At 62.5% G+C, this 16,357-nt stretch overlaps 1 protein-coding gene across 1 annotated transcript; it reads right to left on the reverse strand.

The window, feature by feature from the left end:
* Positions 1–4,719: 4,719 nt before the first annotated feature.
* On the reverse strand, positions 4,720–16,104 carry Bok (BCL2 family apoptosis regulator BOK). The gene is made up of 4 exons (XM_076866520.2): positions 15,882–16,104; positions 13,712–13,840; positions 6,504–6,667; positions 4,720–5,508 (listed from the first exon to the last, which is right to left on the reverse strand). The coding sequence occupies exons 1-4, from the start codon at positions 16,102–16,104 to the stop codon at positions 5,383–5,385; spliced, it is 642 nt and encodes a 213-aa protein (XP_076722635.1). The 3' UTR covers positions 4,720–5,382.
* Between the last annotated feature and the right edge of the window lie 253 nt (positions 16,105–16,357).

Consider the following 16,357-nt stretch of genomic DNA (forward strand, 5'->3'; position numbering starts at 1 on the left):
GGGGATGACATCTGCTCAGGCAGCTGCAGCCCTGCATCAGGGAATGGGGACAAGAGGCATTACCAGGTGGGGTGGCCCACATCTCAGTTCAGGGAGAGCCCAGGCCTGTGTCCAGCTCTGAGGCAGGTGTGGCCAGTGGCGAGGACTTGAGCTGGCACTGTGGCCCACGTTGAGGAACCTGAAGCTATTGCCCCTCCGCCTGGACAGGGTGCCCTTGGGCTGTCACCCTTCCCTTGCGTGGCCCCTCTTCCCTCCTGCCATTAAGCCCTCTTGGCTGCCCTGGGAGTCCCAAAGTCCTTCCCATTCACCCTGGGTGCCTCGTGTGGGTGCTCCCCCCATCAGGTGTGCTGTTCCAGCAGGTGCCTGGCCCTCCAGGGCTGTCCAACAGGCTCCACTCCTGCTGATGCTCTGCCTGACTTCCCGGGTGTCCGGTTCTCTGGTCAGTGCAGGGCCCACATCACACGCCGTCTGGCCCAGGAGCCCTCCATCTGTAGGTCCCAGACCCAGAGGCCCTCCCCACAGAGCCTGGCCCCACTGGTGGGGTACAGAGCCTCATGGTGGCTGCTCTTCCTCCAGACCTCCCCCCAGCCTGCAGGACAGCTTTCCCCGAGCCTGAGAGCTCAGGACCTCCTCCCCAGCCCTGCTGGCAGACGACCAGCCCCAGGCCCAGGCCTGCAATACAGCAGCTCAGGAGGCTGAGGCAAGTTTAAGGCCAGCCTGGGTCACTTAGACCCCATCTCAAAATAAAAAAATAAAAAGGGCTGGGGGTATAGCTCAGTGGTGAAGAGCCCCCCGGGTTCAGTCTCCAGTATGGAAAAAAAATAAAAGAACGACGAAAAGAAAAAGGAAAAAAAATTATGGGTTCATATTAATGTTTCCAATTCACATTTTAAGATTATAGTGACTTTTTACTTATATACTTGGACTTTACCTCATTTCTCTTAAGCTGAAAACAGTGGTTTATCACAGCACTATTTGCTTTATCCTACAGGATAATATAATTAGTTCAAAATAATAATAGTTACAATAAGGACTGCTGTTGAAGTTTGATATTTTGGGGAGCTACTCTATACTTTTCCCATTGAAGACATAAAATTAAAATATGATATAATTGGAATGATTAATTTCTCTTTGTGCCTAAGTCACCAACACAGCTGTTCAGTTTAGAAAAGGGTCTCCTGCCTGGGGTCAGTGCTGTCTGGGCAGCTGTATGCATGTCCACATGCGGGAACTGCCAAGTGCTCCCCATGCTGCCAGCTGCACTGGGCAGCAGGACCTGCCCATCCTGCAGTCCCCAGGCCAGAGCGTTTCCCTGGCTTCTTGCAGTCTGATCAAGGCAGACTTCAGTACAGGCTTGCCTGGCCAGCTCAGAGGTGGCCCTTCCTCCACAGAGCTGGCCTTGGCACCACAGCTGCCCACCCCGGGACCACAGAGACTGCTGTCCAGCTTGGATCTGGGCCAAGCTAATGGGTGGAAAATGAAGTCCTGGAGGTAATTTTGATCTGCATTTCTCTCTCTTTTTTTTTTTAAGAGAGAGAGAGAGAGATTTAATTTTTTTTTTTTTTTTTAGTTCTCGGCGGACACAACATCTTTATTTTGCATGTGGTGCTGAGGATCGAACCCGGGCCGCACGCATGCCAGGCAATCGCGCTACCGCTTGAGCCGCACCCCCAGCCCAGCTTTTCTCTTATGTTCTCTTTTTCCTTGACTTTCAGAGCTCATGAACTCTTGAATTGGAATAATGACGCTAATGTCTTTCTCGTAAGCCACCCTTTCAGATTGAGATAACATACACATTACGTGAAACCAACATTCTGGCATCTTTTTTTTTTTTTAGTTTTAGGTGGACACAGTATCTTTATTTTTTATTTTTATGTGTTGCTGAGGATCGAACCCTGTGCCTCATACTAGGTGAGTGCTCCACCACTGAGCCACAGCCACAGCCCCACATTCCGACATCGTAAAGTGGCATTCAATGCTGTCATAATGCTGTGCCTCCACTCTCCTTCCAAAGATCCTCACCCCAGAAGGGAGCCCATGCCAGCATCCTCACGTGCCTGCCCTGGGCCCGGAGGGCCGTGTGCCTTCTGCGGCTGACATTTTTTCCAGTTTGTGTTTTGTATTTATTGCTCCTAGATTTAAAATCTCATGTAGGCAATTCCGGTCACTCCCCAGTTATGAAGGGTTCGCTGTCCCCTGGCCTTGCTTGGTGGCAGGGGTCAGTGTCGGAAGTTGCCTCCTCCTGTGGTAGGGAGAGGCCACCAGCCTTGAACTCAGTTCCTGGGCATGGAGGTCAGCTCCTGCCCTGCCCCCTTGTCCTGGAGCTGCCTGGTATGGTCATGGAGTGGCTGGCAAGGGGGCTCCCCACGTCTCTGTTCCAGGGTGGTCCAGGCTATTTTTACTCCTCTCATGATCTTTACAGTCAGCTTGTTTAGATTTGTGGGACTTAGATTTGTCTGCTGCTTTTAGAAGGGTTATGTTTGAATCATGGCTGCTTTTTGGCCCCCAGGACTGTGTTTCTCTTTCTACCTGTTGATGTCCACTTTGAGGCCCTGAAGGTATTCCTGGTCTTCCTCACATTGGGCTCATGGTGCTTGTTCCACTGATGCTGAGTCTGTCACTGCCAGGATGGGTCATCTCTTCCTCCATGACCTCTGGCTGGACCTGCAGCCAGGCGCTGTTCTCTGCCTCTTCAACCTGCCACTTCTCTGGGTCCTTAGCACGGAGACATTCTTGTGCTGGACTCAGACCACAGGCTTTGCTCCAGGAAATGCAGATGGGAGCCTGCAGAGCCGCACAGCTCCTCCACCCTGCACCAAGGCTGCTGCCCACAAGACAGGCAGTGCCAAGACCACCCAGCTGGTGGCCGTGCAGAGGCAGTGCACACCCTGAGTTGACTTCACACAGCTGCCAAGAGGCCTCTGGAACCTGTGTATGTTGCCTGGGGCTGGGGGATGTCATAGCAGTAGGTGGGACTTCCCAGGATGGGCAAGGGGCCAGGACAGCAGCAGGGGCCCTGAAGGTGGGGACAAGGTGAGGATGGGCTGCAGAGACCTGAGGGGTTCGCTTCATCTGGAAGCAGCAAGGCTAGAGAACCTCGAGAGTCGGCTGTCTCAACCCTGTGCTGTACAGAAGGGAAACTGAGGTCATGTGTCCACCTGTCAGCACAGTATCCTGTGGCCCAACCTGGAGTCAGATGGCCTTGGGAGAATGTCCCTGCATCAGAAAATCAGGGAGTGGAGGCCTGCCTGGGACCTCACCCCTGCCGTGAAGCCGGCCTGGAAGCAGATAGACAGTGGGAGCTAGAGTGGAAGAGGCCCAGAGGACAGCTGCAGAGCAGCCTGGCCTCAGTTCCTTGTGTGTGTGCACATGGGGGCCTCCGGGAGCACGGGAGCAGAGGACGGGGGCCTCCGGGAGCACGGGAGCAGAGGACGGGGGCCTCGGGGAGCACGGGAGCAGAGGACGGGGGCCTCTGGGAGCATGGGAGCAGAGGACGGGGGCCTCCGGGAGAACGGGAGCAGAGGACGGGGGCCTCCGGGAGCATGGGAGCAGAGGACGGGGGAGCACGGGAGCAGAGGACGGGGGAGCATAGGAGCAGAGGACGGGAGCAGAGGACGGGGGCCTCTGGGAGCACGAGAGCAGAGGACGGGGGCAGAGGACGGGGGCCTCCGGGAGCACGGGAGCAGAGGACGGGGGAGCATAGGAGCAGAGGACGGGGGAGCACAGGAGCAGAGGACGGGAGCAGAGGACGGGGGCCTCTGGGAGCACGAGAGCAGAGGACGGGGGCAGACGACGGGGGCCTCCAGGAGCACGGGGGCAGAGGACGGGGCCTCCGGGAGCACGGGAGCAGAGGACGGGGGCCTCCGGGAGAACGGGAGCAGAGGACGGGGGCCTCCGGGAGCACGGGAGCAGAGGACGGGGGCCTCCGGGAGGACGGGGGCCTCCGGGAGCACGAGAGCAGAGGACGGGGGCAGAGGACGGGGCCTCCGGGAGCACGGGAGCAGAGGATGGGGGCAGAGGACGGGGGCCTCCGGGAGCACGGGAGCAGAGGACGGGGGCAGAGGACGGGGGCCTCCGGGAGCACGGGAGCAGGACGGGGGCAGAGGACGGGGGCCTCCGGGAGCACAGGAGCAGAGGACGGGGGAGCACGGGAGCAGAGGACGGGGGCCTCCGGGAGCACGGGAGCAGAGGACGGGGGCCTCCGGGAGCACGGGGGCAGAGGACGGCACCCCAGGAGGTCTCAGAAGCACCCACACTTCACTGTCCTTTGATTCAGCTGCCAGGGTCCAGTGAAACCTCTCATGGGAAATAGCTGCCAGCCCTGCCCTCGAAGGCCCCAGGCAGAATTCCAGGTGTGCAAAGTCCAGGGCCGTGGACCCTACTGGGGCCTGACTAGTGGCACCAGTGACCCATGGCAATGTCCTGTGCATTTCTACTGCCCATCACACCCTGGACTCCCAGCGCCTTCTGCTGTAGGAACAGGCACCCAGCTTCCCATCTGAGCAGACTAGAGAGCCACCTCCCACTGTGCCCCAGGCAGGAGGGCGACTGTCTAAGATGAAACCGCAGCTGGGACTTTATTTTCCATCTCTGCCCATCCCCCATGCATGGCCCTGGGGCTGCTTCCTGCAGGGCCCCCTCTGCCAGGCAGGCAGGCTCCAGCTCCTGGCCTGGGGACAGGCTGTTAGGCCAGTGGAGCTGCAGGCTGGGGACAGGAGCCAGAGAGGAAGGGCGCTGAATGCAGCCACCCAGGCCCACTCAGCAGGGCTGGGGCTACGGGACCTCGCCTGGGCCAGCCTGGACTCCAGTGTACGCCACGGGGCTGGGCTTCCTGGTGCCCAAGTTCTCTGGGAGCCCGGATGAGGGGGACACCAGGAAAGCAGGGCACACAATCGTCCTCCACCGAGGTGAAGCTCCGGGGGTCCCACTTGCCCACAGGATCACAGGTCCACTGGTCAGGACACTGGCCTGGAACCTACATGAGTACTCCACCACGGTCAGGGCACTTCCCCCCTCTAGAAATGGGTGAGGCCACCAGCACGGGAGCCTTATGCTGTTGACAGCTGGTCAGAGCGCTCAGTCCTCCCACTTAAGCAGGCAGAGACTCCTCAGATGGACTGTGCAGGGCCCACCGCCCACGAGGACCACAGCCAGGTGGTATCTGGGATGGCCCTTCCTGAGGCAGGGGCATCGGGGAGCATGTGCTGCAGGGTTCCCCAGAAGGGCCACACTGCACTGAAGGCAGCCCCCTCCACTCACCCCTCCAGGGGCCTGGGTCTGCAGAGGGATGGGGCTCAGAGAGGAGAGATGCTTCCCAGATGTTGCTGGCCTCCAGGGATGGACCCAGGGGGCCAAGCCACAGCTCCTGTCCAGATGGGCAGCTCATCTCTCCGGCAACAGCATGAAAAAGGCAGCCTTCAGGAAGCGGCCGAAACTGCAGAGCGCAGCCACCAGCCAGTGTGCACGGAGGCCAGGGTCCGTGCTGACCACGCACCTGAGGACATCAGTCTGTGAGGGAGAGGGTACTGTCAGAGCAGAGCCCGGCCTCGCCAGCCCAGCACAAGCTTCAGCAGCACCAAGGCACAAAGCCAGCACACTGTGAACCGCAGGCTGCCCGGGGCAGGAAGGCGGTGATGGGGCTGGACTGCAGGCACCTGAGGAGCTGGGCAGCAGGAGGGAGGAGCTCAGGGTGGGGAAGGAGAGAAGCCACCTGCACCAGGGCTCCCAAACATCCTCCTGCTTGCCAGCTGCCCCAAAGGAGTCTCCAATAGCCTGGTGTCCAGGGCCACTGGACGCTTCAGACCCGCCCTGGGAGTGGGAGCAGAGGCCGAGTTTTGCACAAGTGGAGACGCCCTGGGACTCAGTCCTTCTGTAGGATGGTGCATGACTCGTCCTCACCCCCTTCCTTCTATTGCTAAGGAAAGGAAGGCTCCTCAGCTGACTGGCCACAGTGCTGCTCAGTGCGCTCTGCTGGGCACAGGGCGCCTGCCAGGGTCATTCTGGGAGTCCACCCTCCCCGCAGCCCCGCCTCCAGTTGGGACCACAGTCCAGCTGACCCTAACTCAGCCTCGTGAGACCTTGACTCAGAGCTCAGTGGGGGACTGAGCCTGCCACCCCCACAGGTGCAGCCCACCTCCATGCCGAGGCCCAGCAGCACCCATGGTAGGCCCAGGCCCAGGTGGCCAGTCGAGCGTGGAGACAGTGGAGTCTGACACCCACCCTCTAGGCCTTGTGACCCTCCTCTCCGGGGGAGGCGAGGGTGCTCTGGGCAGGACCAGGATCCCCCCTCTGAGGGGCCAGAGTCCTACCCCTCCCAGGTCATCTAGGGACAGCAGGTCTTCAGCTGGGGCGGGGCAAGATTGGACTGGAGCGGGTGGCAGGGTCCAGGCCACAGAAGAAAGCCCAGAGCCTGCCCCAGAGCGCTCTCCACTCCCTTACCCTGCGTCAGGGACCCAGCTCGCCTTACCCCACCAGCTCCCACAGCCCCGCACCCAGGGGCTCACCCATCCACCACGCCGCCTCAGCCAGGCTGCCAGGGTCTTGCGCACAAACTCCCCCAGGCAGTCCACCAGGGCGTGGACCATGGCGGGCTGGGCCTGCCGCACACAGTCCACAGCCAGTCCTGCAGCCACTGCGTACAGGGACACCACTTTGCCCCACGTGATGCCTGCAGAGAGAGTCACTGGTGAGTGGCTGGTCAGTGGGAGGTACCCAGAAGTCAGCTGGCTCCCACAGGCCTGCACCCCAGTGGCACTCGGCCAGCTGATAGCCTGGTGCGAGCCTGGCCACCGTCTCCCATGGGTCAGTCCGCCCACCCTTAGGGCAGACAAGGTTCCCAGCCCCCTGCACACCTGTACTGGCCCAGGAGGAAACCTGTCCGGCCTCATGGACAGAGGAGGCCTCAGGGAGGCAGCTCAGCACAGGGTCCAGCAGCCTTGGGGCTGCACAAAGAAAACAGCCAGGACTCCCAGGGCACATTCATCCCTCTGCAGCTGGACAGCACCATTGTCCATTTTATGAAGAAGCCAAGGCCCATGGAAAGAGCTTTCCCTGGACCACTAACCCAGGAGCAGCAGAACTGAGCTGTGGCCACCTCGAGGAAGACAGACCAATGACCCTGGGTGAAAGTACCCTCCAGCCACGTGTCAGATGCCTTCCTGAATACACAAAGTGAGTTCATGAATCAGGGAGAAGAGGAGTCCTTCCAAGGCAAGGGCAGGGCTGAGCAGCAGAGTGTGAGGCCCTGGGTTCCACCCCAGCACAGAGAAGAGCAAAGTGACCACAGTGCGGGTCTCAAAACACAAGTGGAAGAAGCCAGACGCGCAGCATGCACACTGGGCGAGACCACCGTGCGTGACCACCGTGCACAACGTCCAGAACAGACGTGCAGTGACCACACGGACCCGTGGCTTGGGCGCAGGGGATGGTGGGGTCACTACACTGGAGTACCAAATTACAACTTCAGCCGGGGATACTGCCACACTCATCCCACCTCAACCGGAAGAAAGAGCTCTGAGCCTGAGCACAGCCCATGGACCACCCTGTGTGAACCTTCATCCTATCAGACAAACCCGAGTCTCAAGCCTGGCTGAGACCGCCCCATTGGCCAGCTGCTACCAGGACAGTGCACACGGTCAGCCCTGGTCCTCCATGGCTGAGCTCCCACCCCAGGACTCTGCTCGAGGTCAGCAGGGCAACAGGGCCTCCTGACCATGCCCAGGCAGGTCTCTAGACCCACTGCCCCGTGCCCATGGTACCTGCCCCAGGCCTGCAGCAGGCACTAGTAAAGGGAAAAGGCAGAGTGTTCTGTGGGGCCTGATGTGCAGAGAACAGCAGGCTTCATGGGTGGCCACAATCCCACAGCTGGAGCCCACAGGGGCCAGCAGGAGGGGTGTCCAGGGCTGGTCTGGTAGCTCTGCTTGCCCTGGATTTCCTGTTCTCTTTTATTAAGACATCATTCCATTACCATAATCATATAGAATTACATTCTATACATTCCCACAGTTCACAACTATCTAATTTCAGACCATTCCCATGTCCCCTGACCCATGGCTACTCCTGACCTACTTCCACCTCTGTGCTCAGCAGGATGCCAGCAGGGTGCTCGGGGTCCTGCCGTCCTGGTGCAGGACACTTGTCCCTCCTGTCCATGACTGAATGGTGTCCATATCTGTTTGTCAACAGAGGGACCTGTGGGCTGTTCCCAGGTCTTGGGCATCTACCTAGAGTTGCCAGGTTCCACAGAAACTCCACATAATACTTTGAGGGCCTGTCAGGCTGTTTCCCACGTGCCCACACCACCTCTCCAGGTTCTGACGCTTCACACAGAGGCCTGAAGCGTTACCTGCAGCTGCAGGCCAAGCCATCCTGGTGGAACCAGGATGCCGAATGGCTGGTGGTGCCGGATAGAGGCTCATGTGCCTGCTGGTCTTGGTGTGTGCACGTCTGGATGGAGTGGAGCCAGGGCCTGGAGCACTGGGCTATCTCTGCCCAAGGTACACCCCAGCCCTGTGCTGGCCACTTAGGCCTATCGTCCTTTTCTTCACATGCAGGCACAGATACACACGGCACTAGGGACTGGGCCCATCCCCAGTCTTCTTCACTCTGTTCTGAGCAGGGCCTCCATGAGCTGCCCAGTCTGGCTGCTTCTGCCTCCCAGTGGCTGAGGTGGGTTCGAGGTGTGCCCACCACACCCAGTTCCTCTGCTGATCTTCAGGTGGGATGCCTTGTTGGTAATGATCTCTAAGGGTTCCCTGGCTTTTGAGTCTTCTGTGGTAAGATATTTCACCACTGCTGACTGTTGATCAGAAAGGGAAATGAGCACGGCAGGGCTGTGCTCAGCACTGGAGTGCTCCCTGGCACAGGCGAGACCCTGGGTTCGATCCTCAGCACCACATAAAAACAAACAAGTAAAATAAAGGTACTGTGTCCAACTACAACTAAAAAATAGATATTAAAAAAGAAAGGAGCCCCGTGAACGCAAAGCCCCGGGAGAGCACAGGCCAGGCCCCAGTGGTCGCTGCTGCCACCTGAGGCTGGAGACCAGGAGAAGCTCCACAGAGCCACCCCAGGGTGGCCACAGCAGAGGAGGCAAGGGTGGCAGCGTCCCGGCAGGGATGAACCTGACGGACTGCATTCCCAGCAGGAAAGCAGTCAGTGTGCAAGTCAGAGTGGCCGCCACAGGCAGAGAGGGCAGAGTGACCCACCACAGTCAGAGAGGGCAGAGTGGCCCACCACAGGCAGAGAGGGCAGAGTGGCCCAGCCACAGGCAGAGAGGGCAGAGTGGCCCACCACAGGCAGAGAGGGCAGAGTGGCCCACCACAGGCAGAGAGGACAGAGTGGCCCACCACAGGCAGAGAGGGCAGAGTGGCCCACCACAGGCAGAGAGGGCAGAGTGGCCCACCACAGGCAGAGAGGGCAGAGTGACCCACCACAGGCAGAGAGGGCAGAGTGGCCCACCACAGGCAGAGAGGGCAGAGTGGCCGCCACAGGCAGAGAGGGCAGAGTGGCCCAGCCACAGGCAGAGAGGGCAGAGTGGCCCACCACAGGCAGAGATGGCAGAGTGACCCAGCCACAGGCAGAGAGGGCAGAGTGGCCCAGCCACAGGCAGAGAGGGCAGAGTGACCCACCACAGGCAGAGAGGGCAGAGTGGCCACCACAGGCAGAGAGGGCAGAGTGACCCAGCCACAGGCAGAGAGGGCAGAGTGACCCAGCCACAGGCAGAGAGGGCAGAGTGACCCACCACAGGCAGAGAGGGCAGAGTGACCCACCACAGGCAGAGAGGGCAGAGTGGCCACCACAGGCAGAGAGGGCAGAGTGACCCAGCCACAGGCAGAGAGGGCAGAGTGGCCCACCACAGGCAGAGAGGGCAGAGTGGCCCACCACAGGCAGAGAGGGCAGAGTGACCCACCACAGTCAGAGAGGGCAGAGTGGCCCACCACAGGCAGAGAGGGCAGAGTGGCCCACCACAGGCAGAGAGGGCAGAGTGGCCCACCACAGGCAGAGAGGACAGAGTGACCCACCACAGGCAGAGAGGGCAGAGTGGCCCAGCCACAGGCAGAGAGGGCAGAGTGACCCACCACAGGCAGAGAGGGCAGAGTGACCCACCACAGGCAGAGAGGGCAGAGTGACCCACCACAGGCAGAGAGGGCAGAGTGACCCACCACAGGCAGAGAGGGCAGAGTGGCCCACCACAGGCAGAGAGGGCAGAGTGGCCCACCACAGGCAGAGAGGGCAGAGTGGCCGCCACAGGCAGAGAGGGCAGAGTGGCCCACCACAGGCAAAGAGGGCAGAGTGGCCCACCACAGGCAAAGAGGGCAGAGTGGCCCAGCCACAGGCACAGAGGGCAGAGTGACCCACCACAGTCAGAGAGGGCAGAGTGACCCACCACAGGCAGAGAGGGCAGAGTGGCCCACCACAGGCAGAGAGGGCAGAGTGGCCCACCACAGGCAGAGAGGGCAGAGTGGCCCACCACAGGCAGAGAGGGCAGAGTGGCCCAGCCACAGGCAGAGAGGGCAGAGTGGCCCAGCCACAGGCAGAGAGGGCAGAGTGGCCCACCACAGGCAGAGAGGGCAGAGTGGCCCAGCCACAGGCAGAGAGGGCAGAGTGGCCCAGCCACAGGCAGAGAGGGCAGAGTGGCCCAGCCACAGGCAGAGAGGGCAGAGTGGCCGCCACAGGCAGAGAGGGCAGAGTGACCCACCACAGGCAGAGAGGGCAGAGTGGCCCACCACAGGCAGAGAGGGCAGAGTGGCCCAGCCACAGGCAGAGAGGGCAGAGTGACCCACCACAGGCAGAGAGGGCAGAGTGACCCACCACAGGCAGAGAGGGCAGAGTGGCCCAGCCACAGGCAGAGAGGGCAGAGTGGCCCAGCCACAGGCAGAGAGGGCAGAGTGGCCCACCACAGGCAGAGAGGGCAGAGTGGCCCACCACAGGCAGAGAGGGCAGAGTGGCCCAGCCACAGGCAGAGAGGGCAGAGTGGCCCAGCCACAGGCAGAGAGGGCAGAGTGGCCCACCACAGGCAGAGAGGGCAGAGTGGCCCACCACAGGCAGAGAGGGCAGAGTGGCCCACCACAGGCAGAGAGGGCAGAGTGGCCCACCACAGGCAGAGAGGGCAGAGTGGCCCACCACAGGCAGAGAGGGCAGAGTGGCCCAGCCACAGGCAGAGAGGGCAGAGTGGCCCAGCCACAGGCAGAGAGGGCAGAGTGGCCCAGCCACAGGCAGAGAGGGCAGAGTGGCCGCCACAGGCAGAGAGGGCAGAGTGGCCGCCACAGGCAGAGAGGGCAGAGTGGCCCACCACAGGCAGAGAGGGCAGAGTGACCCAGCCACAGGCAGAGAGGGCAGAGTGGCCGCCACAGGCAGAGAGGGCAGAGTGGCCGCCACAGGCAGAGAGGGCAGAGTGGCCCACCACAGGCAGAGAGGGCAGAGTGACCCAGCCACAGGCAGAGAGGGCAGAGTGGCCGCCACAGGCAGAGAGGGCAGAGTGGCCCACCACAGGCAGAGAGGGCAGAGTGACCCAGCCACAGGCAGAGAGGGCAGAGTGGCCGCCACAGGCAGAGAGGGCAGAGTGGCCGCCACAGGCAGAGAGGGCAGAGTGGCCCACCACAGGCAGAGAGGGCAGAGTGACCCAGCCACAGGCAGAGAGGGCAGAGTGGCCGCCACAGGCAGAGAGGGCAGAGTGGCCGCCACAGGCAGAGAGGGCAGAGTGGCCCACCACAGGCAGAGAGGGCAGAGTGACCCAGCCACAGGCAGAGAGGGCAGAGTGGCCCAGCCGCAGGCAGAGAGGGCAGAGTGGCCCAGCCGCAGGCAGAGAGGGCAGAGTGGCCCAGCCACAGGCAGAGAGGGCAGAGTGGCCCAGCCACAGGCAGAGAGGGCAGAGTGGCCGCCACAGGCAGAGAGGGCAGAGTGGCCGCCACAGGCAGAGAGGGCAGAGTGGCCCAGCCACAGGCAGAGAGGGCAGAGTGACCCAGCCACAGGCAGAGAGGGCAGAGTGGCCCAGCCGCAGGCAGAGAGGGCAGAGTGGCCCAGCCGCAGGCAGAGAGGGCAGAGTGGCCCAGCCGCAGGCAGAGAGGGCAGAGTGACCCAGCCGCAGGCAGAGAGGGCAGAGTGACCCAGCCGCAGGCAGAGAGGGCAGAGTGGCCCAGCCGCAGGCAGAGAGGGCAGAGTGGCCCAGCCGCAGGCAGAGAGGGCAGAGTGGCCCAGCCGCAGGCAGAGAGGGCAGAGTGGCTGCCACAGGCAGAGAGGGCAGAGTGGCCGCCACAGGCAGAGAGGGCAGAGTGGCCGCCACAGGCAGAGAGGGCAGAGTGGCCGCCACAGGCAGAGAGGGCAGAGTGGCCGCCACAGGCAGAGAGGGCAGAGTGGCCCAGCCACAGGCAGAGAGGGCAGAGTGGCCCACCACAGGCAGAGAGGGCAGAGTGGCCCACCACAGGCAGAGAGGGCAGAGTGACCCACCACAGGCAGAGAGGGCAGAGTGACCCACCACAGGCAGAGAGGGCAGAGTGACCCACCACAGTCAGAGAGGGCAGAGTGGCCCACCACAGGCAGAGAGGGCAGAGTGACCCACCACAGGCAGAGAGGGCAGAGTGGCCGCCACAGGCAGAGAGGGCAGAGTGGCCGCCACAGGCAGAGAGGGCAGAGTGGCCCACCACAGGCAGAGAGGGCAGAGTGGCCGCCACAGGCAGACAGGGCTGAGAGGGCCCAGCCAGCAGGCTGAGGGCCCAGAGCCCCTGGGACCAGGAGGGCTGGGGTTACGTGTGACAGGCAGCCACAAGCTGGTCTGAGGAGTGTTCTAAGAGCCATCTGGCCACTGGAGAGGCAGACAAAGCCCTAATTCTCCCAGGCTCAGAGAGATCAAGAAAGAGCTGCAGGTCACACAGTCCACATGGGGCTAAGGACACTGTCACAAGGGCCTGAAGCAATGGGTTGAGGGGGCAGGTGGCCTAGGCTGCCCCTGGACCCTATGAGGCAGCAGACCCGGGGGAGGAAGTTAGTGCTGCAGGACCCTCCCCTGCCAGCTTTCCTGCCTTCCTCCCCTCCACCCCAGCCTCCCCAGGACCTCCCAGACCCAGCCTGTACTCTGCTGCTTTCTGGTTCAGGCTGAGGGCCGAGACGGGCCCCGCATCCCCAGGCCCCTCCTGGGCTCACACCCACCACCACTCAGGGTCCCAGCTCCATGGCAGACACCAGCAGGCCAGAGCCACACTTGAAAAATCAGACAGTGGCTTATAAACCAGTCTGCTAAAGGCCAGAGACAGACCCAGGAGGCCACCCACAGGGCCTGGTCTGGAGGGCAGCCCCAGGGTGGAGTGGGGTGAGGGTGCCACCAGCCCAGGACGCCTGTGCCCCAGGCTTCCTCCTTGGGCTCAGCCCACCCCAACACTTCCTACTGGAGGCCAGGATGCTCCCTCTTGGACACTCCCCTTGGGCCCAGCACCTCACTATGAAAAGTCCAAGCCCGGCGGTGGGCACCCGGCCCCTCCAGCCCACAGCCAGCTCTGCAGCCCCAGGACAGGTGGCCCAGCAGTCCTGCAGAGCAGGCCCTGCCCACCAGTGCTGGACCACAGTTGCCTGAGAGGCCAGCACCATCTGAGCTGGTCTGTTCCCAGATTCAGACAACTCCAGCAGCACGATGGTACTGTGAGCACCACAAGGCTGCCTCCTGGGGTCCCACAGCCACTGGACCCACCCTGAGGTCCCCTGGGGTGGATATGCCTACCTGCAGAGAAGATGTGGCCTGCCACAGCCAGGAATGCATCTGTCACCACGGGCTCCGACTGCACGGAGAGGTGCAGCTGGCCGGCCACATTGCGGTACACACTGGGCCGGATCTGCTCCAGCTCATCCCCTGCATGGGCACACAAGAGGTCAGGCACCCCTGACTTTGCCTGACTCTCCAACCCCAGGGAAACAGGCCACGGGGGTGCTGTGGGTGCCTCTGACAGGCCAGGCCCTGAGGCCAAGCTGGCGGGGCCAGTGGGGTGGGAATCCTGCCCAGCGTGGGTGGTGTCTGCCTAGTGACTCACTGGCAGGCAAGCAGCCGGGCTGTTCAGGCAGGTGGCCAGAGCCCAACCTGGGGAGAGGCTGGGCAGGGAGACCCCAACAGGTGGGCGCCTCCTATGGGGTCCTAGCTCAGGCCCCAGAACCCCTGGTGGTGGCTCTGGTGAGGGACCTGGAGAGACCAAGCCATGGCTGGGGGGCTACCAGCACCACCCACTCTCCAACTTGGGCTCCCAGTACCAAGCGGGTGTGTCGTGTGGCACTGAGTCAGCCCAGCCCTGTTGGGGAAATGCCTCCCGCAGGCCCAGCCTCGTTGGCGGCAGGCCCTTGGAGGTGAGGTGGCAGCACTGGGAAGATGGTGCTGGGAACCCCACACAGCCCTGGGTCGGGTGTCCCAGTCGGACCACTTCTCCAGCCAAAGCCAACAGGGTGCTGCTGACTATCCCGTCAGCCGATGAGCGCCTCCAGGACATCCCTGGGGCCAGCTGTGCTCCATCTAATTAATTAAGATCTGGAACCAGAGCAGAAGCCAGAGGCCAGCCAGAGGATGGGGACATGGCATGGAAATTCCCAAGGCTGGCCTGGCTGTTCCCAAACACAGACCTTGGGGGCCTCTGGGGACTAGCCCTAGGGATTGATGTGGGACACAAGCCAGGCTGGGGACAGGCTGGGGGTCAGCAGACAGTGCCAGGCTGTGGAGGCATTCACCCTGAATAGCTGAGACAGCAGACAGTAACAAGAACACCTTGGAGTTCAAACTGCCTCCCTCCAGGGTCCCCTTTGGCTGGGGACATGGCAGAGCTGGGCAGTGGAAAGGGCCCTCCAGGCTGTGCTTGCTGAGAGGCCCAGGCCAAAGGCCTGTGGGGGGAGCAGGAAGGAGGGAACAGAGGGAGACAGCAGGTCAGGGCCAGGCAGGATGTCTCCCAGCCGTCCCAGAGGTCTGGCAGGCTCTGGGGAGGACAAGGAATGTCCCGGAGTGGCCCTCAGCCCAGCTGGGAGAGGCAGCAGAAGTGGGTGTCACAGGGCCCCACAGCCAGATTGTCCCCAAGCCCCTGCACGCTGCTGCCTCTGCACACCTGAGATATGGCCCTCTTTCCCTCCTGGAAGCTCAGTGCTGGTCCCCACATCATCTGACCCTCTACCCTGCACACTTCTGGGCAGGCCGGGTCTACACAGTCCTGCTCCTTGACCCATACACACCAGTGTTAGCCCAGGGAGCCGGGTATCCCCTGTCCCCAATGACCGGCTCTCCTGACACCCACTCAGGCTCCTCCCCTGGCCCAGCGTCTGGCTGGGGCAGGGTGGACAGCCCAGGGCAAGAGTCTGCCTGCGTCTCCCTTCTGGGTGCAGACTCTGGGAAAGATGGGAGTTACTGGGCGGCCTGTGCCCCAGAAACAAGTGCTCTGGAACTTTCCCGGGGCCGGCCTCCTCCAGCCTCCAGATGAAGGCAAAAGCTCAGCCGGTGTCCGGATTTCAGCCAGCAACCCAAAGACCTATTTTCCAAAACAACATCAGACACGTGGTCCCACAAAGGATTTTTGAGCCCTGCTGAGTGCAAGGGTCACTCTGAAGCTCAGACACCAAGACATCATTCTTTCCGGAGCTTTCTATGGTTTATGGCGAGAATGACTGAAATCTGAGTCAAGCAAGCGAAGGGCTAGGGGTGGGGGCTGTGCCGGCGGGTGCAAGCTGGTCAACCCGAGAAGGCCGGCCTGTCCAGGCACAAGGGGGCACCGGGCAAGCCCCTCTCAGTCACGGAGGAGCGGAGGCCCAGGGGTGTGACGCACTGGCGCAGTCGCCAGCGCCGCTCAGCGGACCCCAGACTCGGCGGCCGCCCAGTGGCCGGGTCTGGGGTGACAGCCGGGACCGCCCGCGGGGCCCGCACTCACCCAGGCGCAGCAGCACGGCGCACACCTCGGCCAGGCGGCCGCCGGGGGCCGGCGCCACCCGCTCCGGCGCGCTCCAGGCCAGGCCGGCGCGCAGAAGCCGCGCGTGCACGTACTCCCGGCCCAGCGCCTTGGCCTGGGCCACCAGCTCCTTGTCGGTGGGCGAGCGGTCGAAGGCGTCCAGGATCTCGGCGGCGAAGACCGAGGAGCGCCGCAGCACCTCCATGGCCGGCCCGCGGGCGGGGGGCGCCGCACCTGTGGGCAGTCCGCGCTCAGCCGGGCTCACTGGCTGGCCGCGGGGGCCGGGGCGCACCGGGAGGCCGGGCTGGGCGCGGTCCTCAGGAGGGGCCGCGGCCGGCTGCCGGCACCCTGTCGTTTTGGGCCCCGATGTTATCGCTTGGGGATTCCAGGTTGGGTCAGTTTCCCAGTCCCCTCGGCCGCCGGGGGCCGGGCCACCGCGGGGAACTGCCAACTCCCTG

This window comes from Callospermophilus lateralis, chromosome 9 (assembly GCF_048772815.1).
Source record: "Callospermophilus lateralis isolate mCalLat2 chromosome 9, mCalLat2.hap1, whole genome shotgun sequence".
NCBI classification, from domain to species: Eukaryota; Metazoa; Chordata; class Mammalia; order Rodentia; family Sciuridae; genus Callospermophilus; species Callospermophilus lateralis.

What these genes read in the sequence shown, in the direction of transcription:
- Bok (XM_076866520.2), bottom strand. Translation starts at nt 16,104, where the DNA reads ATGGAGGTGCTGCGGCGCTCCTCGGTCTTCGCCGCCGAGATCCTGGAC. An exon ending in CGCCGTGCTGCTGCGCCTGG is followed by an intron (nt 13,841 to 15,881) that starts GTGAGTGCGGGC and finishes GTGCCCATGCAG; the next exon opens with GGGATGAGCTGGAGCAGATC. An exon ending in TGAGGCGGCGTGGTGGATGG is followed by an intron (nt 5,509 to 6,503) that starts GTGAGCCCCTGG and finishes TCTCCCTCACAG; the next exon opens with ACTGATGTCCTCAGGTGCGT.